This window comes from Sciurus carolinensis, chromosome 9 (assembly GCF_902686445.1).
Source record: "Sciurus carolinensis chromosome 9, mSciCar1.2, whole genome shotgun sequence".
NCBI classification, from domain to species: domain Eukaryota; kingdom Metazoa; phylum Chordata; class Mammalia; order Rodentia; family Sciuridae; genus Sciurus; species Sciurus carolinensis.
Genome location: NC_062221.1, coordinates 136561077 through 136581202, shown reverse-complemented (window position 1 = coordinate 136581202; position 20126 = coordinate 136561077). Strand labels below are relative to the sequence as shown.

General features: G+C 51.2%; 1 protein-coding gene across 1 annotated transcript in view; it reads left to right on the top strand.

The window, feature by feature from the left end:
• Positions 1–20126, top strand: part of Dscam (DS cell adhesion molecule) — a 665830-nt gene that overhangs the window by 542203 nt on the left and 103501 nt on the right. The window contains exons 15-16 of the mRNA XM_047564141.1: positions 1102–1269; positions 11870–11940. Coding sequence (XP_047420097.1) covers positions 1102–1269; positions 11870–11940 — 239 coding nt within the window. The remainder of the gene's footprint in view (positions 1–1101; positions 1270–11869; positions 11941–20126) is intronic.

Sequence of the window (20126 nt, the reverse complement as noted above, 5' to 3'; positions counted from 1 at the left end):
CCTCTGATTAGCCAACAGAATGGCTTGGTCCTCTGCAAGCTAACTCAATTTCTAAACCTTTTGTGTACTTCTTGGCTCCAGAACGTCCCATCACCCTCACTTGTTCTAGCCTTGGACTTCTAACGTCTCTTTAGACCAGTCCGTGCTCTGACTTTGGTCCTCCGTGACCTGCTGTGCTCTGGCCTCCAGGCTGAGTGCTGCCACCTGACTCTGCCATTTATGTACTTATCTATTAAATATTCATTCGTCATGTATCCGCCGAGTGCAGGCACTTTTGGCACTGGGAACACAGCATTGAATGTGGCGAGTGTGGTCTCCACACTCACGGGCCTTAGACTCCAGCAGGAAACAGCGCTCCCGGTAGACGCTCTCAAGTGAGTGGAGTCGCACGTGGGAAGACAACGAGAAGGGCGGGAATCTGTATGCTCCTCACTGTCCACTGTCTCGGGGACGCTCTTGTCCTTCCACAACCAACAACAGCTCATAACCACGCAGGCGAGTCAGCAGTGGCCCAAACTCTGTGTACGAGCCATTTACTGACGTTCTCAGCCTTCGTGGAAGCCCTAAAATCACCATTAAAATCTAATATCTGGATAGACATGGACCTTTCACACTCGCACCATTAAAATCCAAACTGGTGGAGTCATTGCTTGCGTAGGATTAAGTTGGCTTTACCACACTCTGGGGAAGAAGGATCGGATAGGACATTGGTTTTTCTGGCTTTCAAGTACCATTTAGAATCAGGGGTGTTTATGGGGCAGGGGAAGAGGTGTCCCAGCAGAAGTGCTCCCAAGTGACTGTCCCCATCCACGGGCTCCCACTGTGCTTCTCTTCCCTGGTCTGCTTCCTCTGAGGCCCCTGAGCTCAGCTCCCCCACAGCCCTTGTCCCCCACAGTGTGAATGATAAATGCACACTTTTCTAACGGACAGCTCTGCCAGAAAACTGGGAACATTGCATTGAGATTTCACTTCGTGTGTAATTTTTTTTTTCTTTCCTTCTTTCTTTTTTTTAAAAAGAATTCCTACTTGTGAACTTTCAAAGGCAGAGGAAAAAAACTCACATCTCTATCTCTTCTTTTTTGAAAAAACAAAACCCAAAAGACTCCTGGGATTCTGCTCAGAGAACCAAAGATGTTTCCCCTCAGCTGAACTCGGCCACCATCATTGATATCCACCCTTCCTCCACCTACAGCATCCGCATGTACGCCAAGAACCGGATTGGCAAGAGCGAGCCCAGCAACGAGCTCACCATCACAGCGGACGAGGCAGGTACGTGGGGCAGCCAGGTCGCTCTCAGGAGCCCAGGAGCTCATTCTTGGGAGCTTATTGGCTTAAATGCAGACTCGGACCTCTGCCCACGCCAGGTGGAGTTCTTTGATGCTTGCTTCCCTTAGTTCATGCTCTCTAAAAACGCCGACAGGGCTCACCCCCAACTGTGCTTCAGATAGGATCTAGTTCCACTTCCTTACATCCAAGACCTGAAAGGAAGCCCTGAGGCCATGAGGTGAGACTCAAAGAGCACTGCCCTTTTACAGTTGCCTTGTCTGGATGCATGGAATCCAAGTCGACAGAAGAACCATGAGTGTGTTTCTTGCCTAAGACCCAGTGAAGTCCAAGTGCGGGAGGGAAGACAGAACTGTACCTCAGAAACAGCCAGAGTGTGTTCTGAGGGAGGAGAAGGGAGGGGGCAAAGATTATTTTATTGCCTGGCAGCATCAATACTTTTGGAATAAATGTTATTGCTTTCTTCCATGATAAAGTATTTCATATTTAATGTTGAACATTTCAAAGACAGAGATGAGCACTTTCAGAAGGTGGAACAGCTTCACCTTCTTACCATCTAGAGCTAACCTGGGGACATGTCCAAGGGACCTTCTAAATCACTTTAGTGCCCTGGTTCGTTACTCTGGAACATTTGCACACACACTCACTCACACCTGCATGTGGACACAGGCACATGCAAGCCAACACATAGCCCATGACACTTGGTTTGCTCTGGTTACCCTGGGGTGAAACTAACTGGTTCACAGAGGACTGAGCAGGGGGACAATGGTCAGTGGATGCTCTGGACACACCTCCTTGCAGGAGGGGAAGAAGCCTCTGCCCTAGGGCTTCTCTGACCAGGAATCAAGGTCTGCTGGTTCCGTGAGGGAGAGGAGCATCTGGTCATCCCTAAACCCGCGTCCACTGTTCCTGCCCTGTCACCACTAGTCAGCCTCTTCCTGCTTGGTACAGCTGCAAGCCTGGTCTCAGCCCTGTTTCTCCTTCACCAAGAGAAGGAGAGAGCGAGACCGTCATTCTGCCTAGGTAACAAAGGGTCACCTGAAGGTTGGCTTCAACTTCCAACCTCCTTCCCACCACCTCCCTTCCTTTCACCTCATTAACAGTGTTCTAGGTAGACACTGAGCTTTTACACACACACACACACACACACACACCCCTAACATTTATATATACGAAGTACTTTTCTACATTCATAAAATTGCCTACCATTTATTTGATCCTATATTTTAGACATGTCATTTTTTTCAATTTTCCATTAGTATAAACACCTCTGTGATGAACATCCTTGTGGTTTTTCTTTTGCCATTTCCATGATTATTTTCTTAGTTTAAATTCCAAAAAAGTAGGACGGATGAATAAAATCAAATGCAACATTACACACTTTGGTCTGTGTAACCAATTTTGCCTCAAGGAAATAAATTGAAATGTACAATTCTCCCTGAACTCTAGAGGTGTGCCCATTTCTTAATGCTGGAAGACATTCATTCATTCTTGAAAAATGCTTCAAGCCTGGGTGGCGGAATGTGCTGATGTTCTGCTGGAGTGTTTGAGAGCGATCTGCCTGATATTTGGATGTCATGTCATTTCTCCTCTGCAAAATAGACACCGAGATGCTTTCTCCTTCCTGCACAGACATCTTTGATCATTGGGAAAAAATTCTAAGCTCAGAAAGCACTTGTATTTCTCAGAAATAAGTGAGAAATGAGAGTTAATATACTCCTGCAAAAAATAGAACCTTATTTAAATATTTATCTAAACAACCCACTGACTCCCTGCAATTTTGTTATGCTGACTATTTAGGGAGAACAAGTTCCCCCATCCTTCAGCCCAAGACACAGCCTCTGACCCACGCTCCACTCCTCCTTTCCTCTCCACCCCTGTTCTGGTCCCACCCGCTTTGCACACCCTTCTCAGGGTAACTACATTTCTCCGGTAGAGCTTTCTGCAGCTGCTCCCCTGATTGCCATTGTGATCATTGTGAGTGCTGCTGTTGCCCAGCGACCTCCTCTGCAGCTGCCAGTTGCCATGGCAGCATCTCTCTCAGCCGGGAGACCAGGTGAACAGCCCCAGGCTCCGGTCTGCAGGCCGGCTGCCTGGCATCTCTGTAGACTGTGTGGAAATCACCTCTTTGGCTTCTGGGCTGTATTCTTGGACTTGACCTAGGTGCAAACTGTGGCAGCCCCACGTGGCTTTCCTCTAATACTGAGAAGAACTCAGGGAAAAGGCACGGGTGGGAACAAGCTCTAGCAAAGCAATGCTGCAAAAGAGACCTTGTCTTGTCTTGGTGCGGGCTCAGCATGCCTGAAATCAAAAAGCTGTTTCCCACGTGACTCACACAGGCCAGAGTGCAACCGCCTGACCAGAGATCCCTCATTAGAACTGAGGCGGCGGCTGCAGACACTGCAGCCACTTCACAGCAACGCCAGGAGAGACGCCTTCTGGAGAACGGCAGCACTGTGTTTTCTTTAGCCAGCTGGTTTGCTGCTGTGACCAAAAGACCTGACAAGAACAATTTTAGAAGAGAAAAAGTTTATTTGGGGCTCACAGTTTCCAAGGTCTCAGTCCATAGACAGCAGGCTCCATTCCTCAGGGCTTGAGGTGAGGCAGGACATCATGGTGGAAGAGTGTGGCAGAGGGAAGCAGCTCAGGACATGCCATCAGGAAGCAGAGAGACAGCACGATATACACCCCAAAAGCGTAGCTCCAGTGACTCACCTCCTCCAGCCACGCCTCTCCTGCCTGTAGTGACCACCGGGTTAATCTGTCAGTGGATTAACGCGCTGATGAGGTTAAGGATCTCATAACCCAATCTTATCCCCGCTGAACTCTCTTGCCTCGTCCCACACATGAGCTTTTGGGGGCACCTCGTAGCTACACCATAACATATTGTGAGAGAACTTTCTGCCCTCGCTGCTCCATTTTCTTCAAAATATGACCCCTCAAGCAGTGAGAATCTTGGCTGGAAGTTTCCAGAAGCCATGGACATATTCACTGTTGCAGTGAGGTCTCACCCAAGTCTCGGTCACCTGAGGTTACCTGCTGAGGAGATGCATCTGGGAGGAGCCCATCTCTGTGTCCCCCGTGCACTTCGTAGGAGCTCAGGGACTGCTTGGGCTGTAGCCACAGCCTGCCCCTCCACGCCCTCGCTCCTCTGGATTTAGGCATCTTCCCCTGCCTGAAAGGCTCTTGAACTCTGGGTCTCCATCCCTGTGCTTACCCTCAAAAAGCAGATCAGAGCTGCTGGACCTTCTTCATCCCTCTCCTGTCTCCCTGGTAGAGAAGTGCTTCTCTGGAGCTGTGCTGTGACCCTCTGCCCCCTCAACATCAGGCTGTTTGTTACTTGTGCTCCTGTCCCGTGCCCGTCTGTCACAGGGGATTGCTCAGTATGTGTGGGAGGGATGCTGAAGCCCCAGGCACAGCAACGAGGGCTGTGAGAGAGAGAATATTAAATCCACACTGAGGACTGGGAATCGCCATGACTGGAAAGTTGGTGTCCCCTTCCTAAATCGCTGTCCATACCCTAGTGTAATAGTGTCAAGAGGTGGGGCCTTAATGAGGCACAAGTTCCAGTAGGTAGCACCCCCAGGAAGGGAGTGAACACCCCTATAAAACAGGCCCAGAGAGGTTGCCAGGCCAAGGCGCCACCTACGCCTTCTCCACACCTCCAGCCTGCAGGCACCTTGACACTGGCTTCCCAGACGAAATTCCTGTAAAACGTAGACCTGGTTTTCATGAACTATTCAGTTCAGGGTATTTGTCTAGCCACCTGAAATGACAGACAGAGGATTCATAAAGAAAAAATAAAGGCCAAAGGGTTGGGCTGGAGGGCCAAGGGAGGAAGAGGCAGGAGGAGCGAGACCACCCAGCAGAACTCCCTCTGCCCGCTGGGAGTGTCTGAGCCCGCCGCCTGTGCCCATCCTGCGTCCCAGGTCAGACACCGAGGCCCACGGCTCCGTAGCTCACAGCAGAGAATCGCTGGGTCTGCAGCAGATGTGGCCCTAGGTTAGGTCCTGGGAACGCTGCCAGCCCCCCTCCAGATGGAGCCTCCAGCTATCGGGGTCTGCAGCGATGCTGCTCGCCCCAGGAAGTCCTGGGCTTGCATCTGCAGGGGACTTGGCAGATCGTTTTAATTAGGCATCAGCTTTTGAAATGTGCATATTCCAGGCCAAACTCTCTTGCTCTTGAGCTCCCGGGCAGCAGTCAGCCGGGACTGAGTCAGTGGTCTCCTTGGGATGGCCCCCAGCCGCAGTGTTTCCCACTCTCCCCTCACGCAGAAGTCCGCAAACCGCAGCCTGAGGGTCAAAGGGCACTGACGAAGGGAAAAAAAAAAGCTAAAACTGTTTTTTTCATCTCACAAAGGGGGAAATGCCTCAGAGGTGGTGTGTGGCCCACGTGGCCCACAGAAGCCTAAGTTATCTGGCCCTTTACTGAAAAACGTTTGCAGATGTATGAGTTAGTTCTTGCCGCCATGGAAACTGAGTTCTGGATTTGTGCGGCAGCCCTCGGGAAGCTGGGTGGAGACGGAGCTGCTGCCGTTTACATAGCAGCACCTCCCGATGCTGGAACACAGCATCGGCCCAACACCGAGGTACTGGGTTTATTTTTATGTGAAAGAGTACAAATGCATTTCCATGCCACTTACATACTCTCCGCTCAGACAGCAGCCCTGTAGCAAAGACCACCCAACTTGGCACACTCTTGACTCCCCCAACAGCCCTTAGCCCCCCACAAAGGAGGCGTCAGAGAGTAAGTGGAGATACTGTCAGAGTTAATGAGACCAGCTCTTAATGGGCCAGAAGTGCATCCAAATTCCCCAGTCTTGGTGACACAGATCAGATGTCACATCCACAGCTGACCCTCACCAGAGACCTACTTCCCTGTTAGCAGCCTTGCCCTGGAGGCCACATGTCACTTATGTCTGTGACCCAGTGCGGGTGGCTGATGCCTTCATCATTCATTATGGTTCTGTGCAGAGAATCTGGAAGTTCAAGCTTGCCCAAGTTCCCCGAACTGCCACTGCATTCGCACAGACATCAGAGAATGGAAGGTGTGGACTTCAGAAAGCCCACAGCACAGAGTCCTGGGGAGTCCGGTGGATCTGAAACCAAGTTAAGGGTCCTGGTGAACATGGCATGCCATACACTTGACAGAGCCTCCGGCAATCTGCTCTGCACCTTGGAGCTTTTCTCCGCTGTCTTTGGTTTGGAGAAACTTTGGAAATAAAGTCTAAAATGACCAGTCTCCTTGCCATTCCTTAAACAGTATGAGTCTACTTCTGTTGACTATCCTGGGATTTCTGGAATGTTCTAGAATGTCCTCCTTCTTCTCCCTCTATACTTTCAAGTCTTTGTTCAAAATATCACCTCAATATATCCTATCCCAACTGCCCTATTAAAGTTTAACCCACCACCCACTCCAGTATACTTGGTCCCCTTCCTCCCTAACACTCTCCTCTTAAAACTAGCATGGACCACCATCCAATACACCACGTGTGGGAGCTGTTGATTTGTTTTAGTCAGATTTTTTGCTGCTGGGACTAAAAGACTTGAATAGAACAATTGTAGAGAGGTTATGTTTATGGGAGGGCTCCCAGTTTCAAAGGGTCTCAGTCCACAGACAGCTGGCTCCATTCTCTGGGTCTTGAGGTGAGGCTGAACATTGTGGCAGAAGAGTGTGGTGGAGGGAAACAGCTCACATGATGATCAGGAAGGAGAGAGAGAGAGAGAGACTCCACTCTCCAGATACAAAATACAAACCCCACGGTGCATCCCTAATGCCCACCTCCTCCAGCCAAGGATAGGAATAGGGGCCTATTTGGTTCCCTGCTGTGTGGCAGGCACCTGGAACAGTGATGTATAATAGGTGCTAAATGGTTTAACTGAGTGACTCATCTGTCCATAAATACTGATTTAATGAAGTCAGACTTTCCCAATTTGGGTGTCAGCTGCTTTGTTTTATTTTCATTTTTACTAAACACTGTCTGGCCCTATTTGCCCAAACATGCCTCTCACCCCCAACATCTGTCACAGACGAGCATCTGCTTGTGGACATGCAGTGGCCCCTTTCTTGCTTTTTAACCCCCAGGCATGTGCCGGCCCTTGCCTTGATTAGGAGCTGGCGCATCACAGGCCCTCAATCAATTCCCCACGAAGGAACCCAGAGACGGATATTTGGGCGTGATTCCCTCTGGGGTGGTCAGCCTGTCCAGTAAGAGATCAGGTCCAGGTGTCCTACTGCACGCAAGATGCTGGTGTATAGAGGAGAGAGTATTTTGGGAGTAGAATCAGCATCCTTTGAGAGGGACAGGGGGCCACAGGGGCCACAGGAGGCTAACAGGGCTGTGAGCAGCAGGCCACCAGCTCCAGAGGAACAGACACAACCAGCCATGAACACCAGGAGAGGAAAACGTGAGCCAGGACCCATGGACTTGGCAAGTGGGGGTCTGTCCTCGCCATAGTGTCCCTGAAATAGACTCAGTGAAGGTCACCCTGCTTTCCACCCTGCGACAATATCAGAAATGGTGCACAGCCTGCACTTATTTCTGCCGTGGGGATGGTCAGTCTTGACTTCCATAGAAAGGCAGAGATTATTTATTTTGGAAAATCATGTGAGTTCTCAGACTTCCTCTCTGGCCCTCCAGGATAATGCTGGTATTCTGGCAAAAACACAAGAACAAACCCCTCCTCCTTTCTGTGTAGACTCCAGCTTCAGTTCAGGTGCAGGTGAACGGATCTTTAAATGCCGAACGTCAACACAGTGTTAAAATTTAGTTCAATAAACAGAATGCCTTACACCTGACCCCCCAAACAGAACATGCTGTTCTGTCTTAGCATTTTTCAGAATTCAAAGTGCCTTGGGACTGCAATTTTACAGAAATCATCTGCAGTGGGCTGAGATTCTATGAAGAGGACAGTTCAGGCTCTGTAAGGAAGGCACTAAAATTCTGAAAGAAGACTAATTCTTCCTGTAAATTAGAATGGTTTTCTTATGGTATTCTAGAAACCTACAGTGGAAAATTTAGCCATTGGGGAAAGAAACAAACAAACAAACAAAAATATTCCTGGTTATACTGAGAATAACTCAAAATAGATTTTTACGGTTTTTGGATTATGGCTATCGTTTTGTTTTTTAAGAGAGGAGAGATCCAAATACATTCACTTCAGAAAATCGCGAGATCAATAAATGAATTATTAAGAAACCACTGCAATATTGGTAGGTTGGTAATAAAGGTGTGATGATCTTAGTGATGTTCAGATCTCTCTCCTGGAGATGGGGGCTGTCGCCTCTCCACTGCAGTGAGACACCAGGCTGGACTGGAAGGCGACTTGTCCCTGAATCATGACTACCCAGTGGACTTAATGTCTTCGGATAGAATGGAGGCATCCTTGGAAACACTACGTGAGCTCTCTTGCTTTAGGTAGAAATCCATCTCAACAAGGAAACAAAGGCTGAGACTGTGGCGCAACACCTTCCTGAGCTGTCCACACCTGAGGTCACAGTGGGACACACCCAGGGATGACACAGGGCCCCTGACAGTGCCTCTGATTCCCAGCACGCTGGCCTCTTGTTAAATTCAGTTGAACACAATTAAATTGAAATAACCGAGCATCCGAATACCTATCAACCCTCAAAATAAAAATCTCTGAAGGATTTTTGTGGAGGAACCACTTGCTTCTCGAAGAGCACAGACTCCTGGGTGTGAGTCCAACCCGCAGGCCTGCAGGGGCTTAGCCCTGCGTGCAGGGGGCGGGCAGAGCTCCGGCAACCATCCCCTCGCCGACTGGACGCCAGCCTGGCTCTGGGTTGCTCTTCTGAAGATTAACTCCGATGCTAGCAGAGCCTTTTCACTTGGGGGGATTCATAAATCCTTGAGGGTGCAGGGCCCCCAGGTATGCAGCACCCCGAGACGTGGGAGGGACACACGCGCAGGGCCTCAGATCCGCAGACGGCCTCACCCTCAGAGCAAGCACTTGCTCCGGGCTGGACCTTGCTGTCAGCTAGCTCTGCTGTTCCTGGGAGATGAAAGGCTTGTAGCACTGACCAGCAAGCGCGTGTGCGACGCTCCAGTGCTGGTCGCCAAGGCCAGGCAGGGATGAGCTGCCCTGGGGCTTCTGGGCATGGGCTGGAAACTCAGATGCAGGGAGAGAAAGCTCAAGGCCAAGGCTCAGATCTGCCCAGAGCCAGAGGTACATTGGTTCTGCTGAGACTCTGGACACAGGAGACTGGGGTGCGTGGAGAGGAAGTCAGGGCTTGGTCCAGGAAGTGGGAAGCTTGGAATGTGTTCTGGGGCCCCCTTTAAAGAGGTGAACTTCATAAGAACAGTGGTGGAGAAAGCAGAGGACAGGGGACACTGGAAGAGGTTTCCGGATGCACTAGCCAGCCTGGGGGTGAGGGTGCAGGAGAAAAGCGGCCGCAGCAGGCTTCTCTGTCCCGAGCAGACACCGTGAGGCCCCCTCCCGTCAGAGCCACATCCTCAAACGCGGTCACTCATCTTTCCTGGAGCACTGGCCCCTGTCTGGGCACTCTTGTGATGCTTCTCTCCCACTCCCCAGCCCTGACCTGCGGAATCAGTCACCCTGCCGTTTCCTGGCTGAATGAGGCAGCAAGGCAGACCCGTTATGATTCTGAGCATCCATTTCTTCCTTCCCAGGGTGGTTGCCTCCACCCCTGTGGCCGGTGCCATTCTTCTCTGCATGTGTCTGAGTCTCTGAAGGCCCATGGCCAGGCAAGCTGCCTCCTTTCCAAATCCCCCTCCCTATGGGGCTGGGGTCCAAGACCCAGGGCACCCTTTCCATCAGCCACAGGTATTCTCCAAACCTGTGCCGTGATCCTAAAGCCCAAGCTCTTTCCTTCATTCTCTTTTCCTGCTTCGTCCCATTCCAATCAGGCCTCAGAACCGCGGGCTCTGCCTCCGCAGATCCAACCAATTTCAGAGCGAAAACACTGAAATGAGTGACTTCTGCACTGAACATGTAGAGAGCTCGTTTTCTTGTCGAACACTCCCATTGTGTTAGGTATTCTAAGTCATCTAGAGATGGCTTAAAGTAGGCAGGGGGATGGGCGCAGGTCACGTGCAAATATTCCATCGCTTTCTGTAAAGGCTGGAGCATCCCGGAATCTGGGGGGATCCTGGAACCTGTCCCCCGTGGATACCCAGGGAGCACTGTGTTTTGTTGGGAAAAGAGACAATCAGGTTTAAACCCGCTTCCTTCAAGCAATTCTTCTATCTAATGCCTCCCATCTGGCTGTTCCTGTTCCCCTTTCCTTCCCCTAATTAAAATGATGATCATATTATTAGAATTCTATTTACCAAGTACACTGTTCGCAAAACAGCCTCATTCATCCAACTTCAGATTGAAAACATTTTAAAGATTACATCTGTACTGCATGTCAAATTCTGTCCCATCATATAAAGGAAACTGAGTCACAGAGAAGTTATATAACCTACAAAACATGACACAGCTAATATGTGATGGAGATAGAGTTTTAACCCAAGGGGAAGACTCAAAATTTGTGAACTTGGCAAGTGCATCAGGGTGCAGCTCAGAACTTCCACTTTGGAAAGGAGACCATCTCCCCTGGACCCTGCCCTCCCCAGTCCACCCCCATCTATGAGTCTTTGCCCTTCTCCTCCTTTCCAGCTCTCTCTGCCCCTGCTACCCTGTCTCTCACACACCCCACCTTCTGCACACTGGTATCTCCACATTCACAGAAGTGGCTGTTTTGCAGTTCAGCAGTGTCTCTAAACTGTCAATCCAGAAACACTTTTTAGACCCAAGGCGTCGAGTCTCCCTTGGCCTCTCCTGAGGCTGTTGCTTCTGTTCCTGGGAAGGAGACGCAGGCCCTCTTTCTCCCAGCGTGTGCATCTGACTGCTCTGGTCAGGTGGTGACTCTCAGTTGGCAGGAACGTCTCCCAGATCTAGTTCTCCACACTGTACCTACAGCAGGCTGCGTTTCTCTGAGGCACCAATGCACTCCAACTGGAACAAACGTGTCACTGTCTCTCGTGACTCCCCACTTGCCACACAACCCTGGGAAAGAGGTGGGTGGGGCTGCACGCTCTGTTCTCCTCTTCGATGTTGCTCCTTCCATCTATGGTCAGGGCTCTTGGCTCCCAAGAGGTTTTCAATGGAAAGTGTAGTGATCTAAAGCAAAGAGACCCAAAGGCAGGAGAGCCCTGTGCTTCTGCCCGCAAGTATGCAAGTGTGCCTGGAGGAAGCCCAACCCCCATCCCTGAGGGAGGCTTCCCAGGGAAAGGAAGGACCCCTGCCCCAGAGACTCAGATGCAGAACTCGCAGCTTCTCTAGGGCTTCCTATTGTGGCCTCTAAGTTGCTCAGACCTGAGGTCAAAGGCACGCTGGGGAGGAGCACAATGGCAGGTCCCCAAGAGTCATTCTTCCAAATAGCAAATAGACACAGCCAACCTTGTACACAGTGACTCTGCAAAATTGATTTGCTTGCCAGAGCCTAAAACGTACTTCTCTCTGCCACACGTGGGAGAGTCCCCGGGCCTGTGCATGCCACCTAGCTTCCTCTCTGCCCTGGAACCCGTTTCTAACCTCCTTTGGGTTTTTGGTCCTTACAGCTCCTGACGGTCCACCTCAGGAAGTTCACCTGGAGCCCATATCATCTCAGAGCATCAGGGTCACCTGGAAGGTAAACCTAGAAACACGCGTGTTCCTGCACTTTCCCCTGGAGTGGCCTTGCACTCTCAGGTGTTGTAATGCCAAGACACTAACACTTTATGACACTTTTCATTTTCAATATTAGATTATAACCCTTTTCTTAAAACTCAGTATAGTTACATGTTGCTTAATGATTAGGATTAATTCTGAAAAATGTGTCTTTAGGTGATTTCGTCACTGTGTGAATGTGATAGAGTGCACTTACCCAAACCAAGACCTCTGTGACGTCGCTGGGTGACGTCCCCTTATGGTACCACCAGGCAGGGGTGGCCCATGCTGCCTAGGCACCGTGAGGAGGGCTAGTGTTCTGTCTGTACCCACACTGGCCTTCTTTTACAGCCCATTCTGTATCTGCAGAGAATGAGGTTGCTGGGTTTCATTTTTTGAGTTTGATCAAGGTCCTCCGTGTTGGTCTCCCTACAGAGAGCGAAGGGTCGGGTGCCGACTGCACTCTCTAATTTCATCCCAGAAGAAACATTTCTTGTTGCTTTCCCTGCGTGGCAAAGCACAGTGTGATAGTCAGTCCACTGAGCTGAGAAAGGAGAAGCCCGCCTGTGCCCCTCGCTGGTCATGTCCTTCAGAAGACCCTTCAGTTTCCCCACTGCTGAAGTGAACTGTGAGGCAGCTGTGTCCCCAGGCAGTGGCACCTGGAGTGTGGCAGAGATGCGGGTGGTTGCTGGCGGGCATAGTGTGTGCTCCCTGTCACTGGGAGAGAAGGAGGCTGGGGCCACGGGGCCAGGCTCTGGGAGCAGACTTCCTCTGTGAGGAAGCAGCTTCGACCTCGGTGCCGAGCTCGGGGGACCCCTGCCCTGTGGATATTCAAGTCGTGGCCCTTGCCGGGGGGTGAATACCTTGGAACTAGCCACCTCCCTGAAGGTGCTCGTGTTAGGCCAAATACCATCTTTTCCAGGCTAAGGTCAGGTCCAAAATTCCAGGAAGCTGCACTGTGACCACTGTTCTGGATTTCTCGCATTGCGTGTGTGTTATTTTTTCCTTCCCTCTTTCCTCCACGCTTTTTCTCTGTTTTTACCCAATCTCATCTCTAGTGACCTTTGCAAACCTACTGCAATACACCTGTTGGTTTTCCTTCTGCTCTTTCATAAAAATGACCGGCTTCTGAGACAAACATGGCTTTGCCTTGTTGGGATCCTACCTGTGGCATTAACACACACTGAGGCAGGGGAGCCCCTGGTGCCAGCTTTTCTCAGCCCCAGCCAATGAGCTGTGCTTGCAGCAGGCAGCATGGCTTGGCTGTCCGGTGAGGCCGGGGGCATGGCTGCCATCTGTCTGTGAGCGCAGCTGTCCCCGACCTGGGAGCACCAACACGCCATACAGTGCAAGACACTCAGCAGCCGTAACTCGCCTGCTGCTCACAGCCAGCTGCGGATGAGGTGCTGGGACTGAGAAGCTCCACCCACAGGCCCTGTGCGTTCTCCTGCCTTTTGCTGCTGAAAAAGACCACATAGGACTGTGGCCTTGAAAGCATTTGGGAGGCTTGCATGACAGAAATACCTAAGAGCATCTTGTTCTGAGAGCTAAACTTGGAAACTTCCAAGGCCGGCAAAGGCAGGTGGACACAGAAAGCGGCAGAGAAGGTTACCAAGTCGCAGCTAACTCACTCCTCAGTGCCACGGGCTGAACCTGCTGTGGGCTCTGGGATCGCGAGCTGATGGTGATGCGCTGTTGTAACAGTCAGCTTTTCCCAGCGAGGTGGCCTTGCTGCACCACCATGGGCGCAGACAGATGTGCTGGGGACCGGCCTGGCCGAATGAGGCAGCTGTCCAGTTGCACTGGTCATCCTCGCGGAGTAAGATTGCTTTTTCTCAGCTTCCTACAGTGGACTAGGCCATGTGAGGCCCAGGAGTGTGGAGGACGTGGCTCGTGTGTTTGCTGGACCCTCAGTCGGAGCGGGTTCGTGTGTGTTAAATAAATGCACAAGTCACTTGCCATGGTTAGTTTTTCTATCCAAGGGTTCACATCAAGAGGTGGAGGATTTACTTTTGAAAACCTCTGCACTCCTTGGAAAGCCCAAGGACACCGAATTTGCATCCTACGTTTTGTGTATGTAAAATGCACGTGGCCCCCTGATGGAATCCTTCCTTGCTTATTCGTACCATTTGAAATGTGCTCAGCTTCTCTCTCCTCTAGTCATTGGATTAGTCCTCTTAGCTGGGCCAGGGGATTGGCCTTCTCATGGACCCCAGGTCTCTGTCCAAGGGCAGAGGCACCCTTCCTGGCAAGACTCCTGACCTGAGCAGTCAGCTCTCCTGGGCCCTGAGCTGACACTACAGTGATAAGATGCTGGCCACCTTTCCCAGCCTGACTCGGCACCCGAGCGTGGCACTCAGCTCTGATGCCCCACCATGCTGGAAGATGTTTGGGCCGTGATCAACATAGGAGGCAATTCTCTAATCAGAGCCCAGTGGAAAGTCTGTACCTCCACAGTTCATTGACACTGAGGGGTCCTAAACTGAACTTGAACTCAGGATTAGGACCAAGGCCTTCGGCAGTTCAAAGGCTGGTAGTCCTTTTAGATGGCTTCTTCTAAGAGCTTCAACGTGAACCCAGAGGAACCAGTCATAACGCAAGACATGGGAGGCAGAAACTTGCCTTTATCTGTTTTACAACTGTTGGGTTATAAACAGGTTGTAACCTGTTAGGTTACAATAAGTTAGGAAGGAAGGGTTGTATTTTCTTTGACTTAGAAAATATATGATCAGAAATTCTAATAAGAGTAAGGTGGGAGCCATGAGGTTACAACAACTAGAAAGCAGCTGGGATATGTGTGGATGGCCAGTCTTGAGTCCGTCTGCCTCAACATCACAGCATGCAGGTGGATGAGATTCTGTAGATGGGATATTAGGACACAGATTTCTTAAGGTCTGAATAATGATTTAAACTATCAGGTACTTTATGCATAATTTTAACCATGAAAATCTCTCTCTAAATATATATATGATTATGTAATATTCACAAGAAAAAAGAAAAGCATATGTAAAATCATGAGAGCATGTCATGATGTCATGCAGAGTGGGTTCTGCATAAGTTAAATGCTTCTCTAACAAGTAAACTGTGTATGACAAGAACGTCATATAATAAGCACTAGAGCAAACCTCAGGGAAGTCAGACGCGATTTCCATCTCTGCACACCACAGCAATGGCCTTAGGAAAGTCAGTCACTTTATTCACCATTGTGGAGACCTGAACCCTTTCCTCTGGTCCCAGTTCCCACATCCTTTCCCCTACACCACCGCCATTTGGTGGCACGTCCTCTCCCCTCCCAGCTCTGGGCACTGGCCTGACAACCTTGGAGTGTAAGGCACCTGAGCACACGAAATGGGTTTCTTTGTCACAACCCGAGTTTCGGTCTCTGCCCTGGATGCTCCAGGCCCAGTGGCTCTGGAAAACTCAGCTCTTTCTAGTAACAGTGTGCAGTTTGCTGAGCCTAAAATGCTGTTTTAAATAATCTAACAACAGATGAATAGGTGGGGATTTTAGAAAGATGTTCAAAAGACTGTCCCATATACAGTTTTACTGGTTCTCATTTATTCCCTTCTAAATAGAAAACAAATGAAAGATCACAGGAAGGCGAACTTGGCATTGATCACTATAAGTGGGTTACCTGGCATCCATTAAGGTGTGCAAAGCAGTGAACACACACTACAGAATATGCCTCACTGTCCTAGGTAGAAGGGACGTTTCTCATCTTTTTCAGTAAACCCAAAGGTAGATAAGGTAGTGAACTGGGTACACATGTTAGAAAGAGAAAAGGAAATCACATTTCTGACCCGGAGTTAAAGAATTCAGGTTACGTCTGTTGCATCTGCCGAGTCACAGGCACGGGAGGGAAAGGTCACTTCATCATTGAAGCTGTGCTGGACAGATTGGTCGGGGTCGGTGAAAGAGACACGCCATCCAGGACAGCGTGCATCAACTGCCGTGCCCCCCATTTCCAGACCGTTTTGTGTTCGGAGGAGGCGGGACAGAAACGGAAAACATGTGCTTTCAGGACGTTTTCGCTAATTCAAATACATTTAACTTAATGCACTAAGATGTAACTAACTAATTCTACTTCAAGATAACCTTTCATGATTTTTTAAAAGCAAAACTCTTTGTATCAAAAACTTTGAAAGCTAATTTTAAATTCTTCCCACTCCTGTGATAGTTATTCCCGCGAGTGCGTTCCTTTGAAAATGCTATGTCGAGACTAGAAATAAAAGTTCTTTGTGCTTGGAGTAATCACAGACATAGGAAATAAAACAATTTCACCTTCATGAAATACATTATCATCTCAGCTTCCCCTGCCAGGAACTGTCTAAAGTTGGAGGGACGATTGTTCCCGTGGAAGTCCAGGAGAATTCAGAGAGCTGACCACTAATCACTGTCAGAACAGCCGCCCGTGACATGGGGAGCATCCTGTGCCTCCCACAGCTCTGCCCAGTTGTGACTCTCTGCACTTAGACATGCTTCTAGCATGTTCCAGGCAGAGCAGAGTAACCTCCTCCACACTTTTTTAATGATCTGTCCCCAATACTGCTTCTTGCAGTCAGACTCAAATCCCTGTAGTGCCTTGCATTACTTAGCACAGGTGAAAGAGATGAACAGCCCTGTAGGAGGGCACCACGCCACCCACGTCATCCCCTCACTGAAGACGGAGGACATGAAATCCATGGGCAGACGTCGCTTGCCTTCTGACAGAACGCAAGCTAGAACGTTTCTACCCCAGCAAGGATCACCCTGGTGGGGACCTGGCCTTTCTCCTCTCAGCTCCACTCCAGCCCGCCTCTGCTCAAGAGCCTGGATCACGACACACTCTCTGTCACTGACTCTCCTACAAAACCTCTGACACAGGACATCCCTTCCTCTACCTACAGAAGCCACATCGGAGCATGTGTGACCAGTGACCCTGCCTTGAGGTCTCAGTTCTTGAACTTGCTTACTAGACCTGGGTCTGGGGTGTCCTGTGTCCATGGCCTTTGGCTGGCTTCAGCCCTGCCCTCTTTGCCCACTCTGCCATCCTCAGTGGCTCCCCTTACCTGCAGGGAGCTACTCTGCACTGGGTCCTCAAGGTGTGCTTGTGGGGGACCAAACTCTTTGACATCACTCAGCTGCCACTCAAGAGCTGGGGCTTGGCCTTCTGTCATAGATGGGTACGAATCCCCTCCTGCAGTCCTGCGTGTCCCCCTACGTTCCACTGCCTGCAGACGGCCCACACCTGCAGGCCAGACCCCCCTCCCCTCCCGAGACCTCACAGTCTCCAGGTGGGTGGTCCTCGCTGAAGCCGCTCCTCACTGGGTCCCCCCTTCCCTGGCCCTCTCCTTTCCTTCCACTCGCTACACTCACAGGCTCTGGGACACCTGGCCTGGGCCTTAGCTGTCTAGTCTGACTAGAGCATGGTGACCGTCAGCTGGAAGTCCAGGTTCTTGGCCTCTCCAGACAGTGCCTGGATCAGGTGTCCTGGCGTCCGTCACTGTTCCTGGAACCTGAACTGAATCGCCCTCGGTGGTTGGCGCCATCTCATTGTCAGATCACGAGTCCCTCTTTTATTGTAGAAATAGGGTCCCCTTATTCCCTCCTAACCCTGGACTCTCGATGCGTTGGGAGGAAATCACGTAGCGTGCCCATGCCCTGGGTCTGGGTCTCGATGGTCAGCATGGTGGCGCGAGGGGCCTGGCTGGTGAAGGGGTCCCTGGAGGCAGTGCCCCACTCCCTTGGATCCCTCGTCCCTGCCTCGTCCCTGCCTGTCTGACACCAGGCTGGGCAGGCCCCTGCCGGGAGCGGGGTCCCTGTGGTACTTCATGGGACACCCCCGGAGACCCGCAGGTGCTCCAGGCCCCACTTGCCTCACCCCTCGGTTGGTCGTGAGACGAGGAACGGTACCCGCCGACCTGCACTCTGGAGCTCAGGGAGACCCGACCTTTTTGTTTTATTTTTTCTCTGTAGTCACATATGCCAGTCCTTCCCATGCAAGGCCCCGCTAAGTCACACGGTGACCTCCCTCGTGACAACGTGGCCCTCAGAATTGACCGGGCAGGCTCCTGGAAGGACTCACGAAAGCAGAGCCGGGCCCCAACCTCAGCGTGTTTCTGGTTCAGAGGGCCCTAGTGGGCCCCAGTCCTGCCTGATGCTGGCCAGGCACTGCACTCTGACCCCTTGGGCCCTTCCCAGAGGGTCACCCGGGCTTCATCTAGGCTCTCATCCTTCCCAGCCCCAGTGACCACCAGTGCCTTGCCTCAGGTCACTGAGCTGTCCCTGTGCCAGGGTGTCTCCTGCTCCCCCAGAGCACCTATGGATCCTGCTGGACTGTCGACCGTCCTCCACTGTGTCTGCTGAGGCTCAGAGGACGCACCCCTCACTGGCAGCCCTTTGGCCCCCTGGAAGGGCACCTCCCCCTGCCGTCCTAGGAGATGGGCAGGGCTCAGGCACAGCAGGCTGGCTCCACTCTGCTCAGGGACACGGGAGGTGCCCTCAAGCAGCACCTGCACGGAGAAGGGGCGGGGCTGGCATTTGTCCACCTGAGGCTCCAGCGGGCCCAGCGGGCTGGGTGTCGGGCTGCGGACGAGGCTGGAGAGCGGGCAAGGGGCCAGAGGGCAGCCGAGGAAGGCCGAGTGGGCCCGCAGCTCAAGGAAAAGGAAACGCCTCCCAAGGAGACGGTCAGACATCGTCCACTGAACCACTCCGAGCCCCGAGGGGGCCGAGGGTTGAAACGTGGCATTCTCGGGTAACCAGGCCAGTCGGGCCCGCAGAGTCCCCTCCTGGCCGTGGGAAAGGGGCAGGCATGTGCCGCAACAGGCCGTGGCTCTGCCACAGGCACCGTTGTGATCGCCTGCGCCTGGCTCTTCTGCCGTCCCTTGGGGGGCACCCGAGAGGTCCGAGGTGGGGCTTGAAGCCCAGGGGGGCCCTGGAAGCACGAAGGAGCCAGCGGGCTGGACGGGGAGGCGAGTCCCCTGTGCAGCCAGAGGAGAGGAGCCCAGATGGCTGGCCGCGGGTCCACGCTGAGGGAGGAGAGAGCGAGATGGCACCAGAACAATATTCAGCCTTAGCCGAGGAGCCGCCGGGGCCCAGGTGAGCAAGGGGCCCACTGCTCAGCAGCCTCCCAGCCGAAAGCTGTGCAGGTGCCTGGACACCAACCAGGGAAAGGAGCCCTTGGGTTGGCGGGTGGCTGGTTTCCCTTCCACACAGGAAGCATGCGAAGTTCTGTAGTATGTGTGAAAGTGACTGGTCTCCAGGGAGACTGACCACCAAGAGGGCTCGTCCTGATTGATCCTCACTGTGAAACCTGTTCCCACTGGCCGGCTGAATAAGTGAACTCTTTCTCTCTGGAATCCTTGTATTTATGCTTCTTTTCTTATTTGTTTCTTTTGGATGTGACACCAGAGTACATTTTGACGTATTGTACGTACATGGAGCATAAATTATTCTATTGAGGATCCCATTCTTGTGGTCTACATGATGTGGAGTTTCACTGGTCATGTATTCGTGTACGAGCATAGGAAAGTGATGTCCCATTCATTCCACTGTCCTATTCCCTTCCCCTTATCCCCTTTTGTCTGATCCAATGAACTTCTATTCTTCCCCTCCCCACCCTCCCTCGTGGTGTGTTAGCATCCACATATCAGAGAGAACATTTGACCTTTGATTTTGGGGGATTGGCATATTTCACTTAGCATGATAGTCTCCAGTTCCATCCATTTACCAGCAAATGCCATCATTTCATTCTTCTTTATAGCTGAGTACTATTCCATTGTGTATATATACCACATTTTCTTAATCTGTTCACCTGCTGAAGGGCATCTAGGTTGGTTCCACAGCCTAGCTATTGTGAATTGAGCTGCTATAAACATTGATGTGGCTGCATCACTGTATTATGCTGATTTTAAGTCCTTTGGGCATATACTGATGAATGGGTAACTGGGTGAAATGGTGGTTCCTTTCCAAGTTTTCTGAGATATCTCCATAATGCTTTCCAGAGTGGCTGCACCAATTTGTAGTCCCACCAGTAATGTATGAGTGTGCTTTTTCCCCACATCCTTGACAACACTTATTGTTACTTGTATTCTTGATAACTGCCATTCTGACTGGAGTGAGATGGAATCTCAAAGTAGTTTTAATTTGCATTTCTCTAATTGCTAGAGATGTTGAACATCTTTTCATATA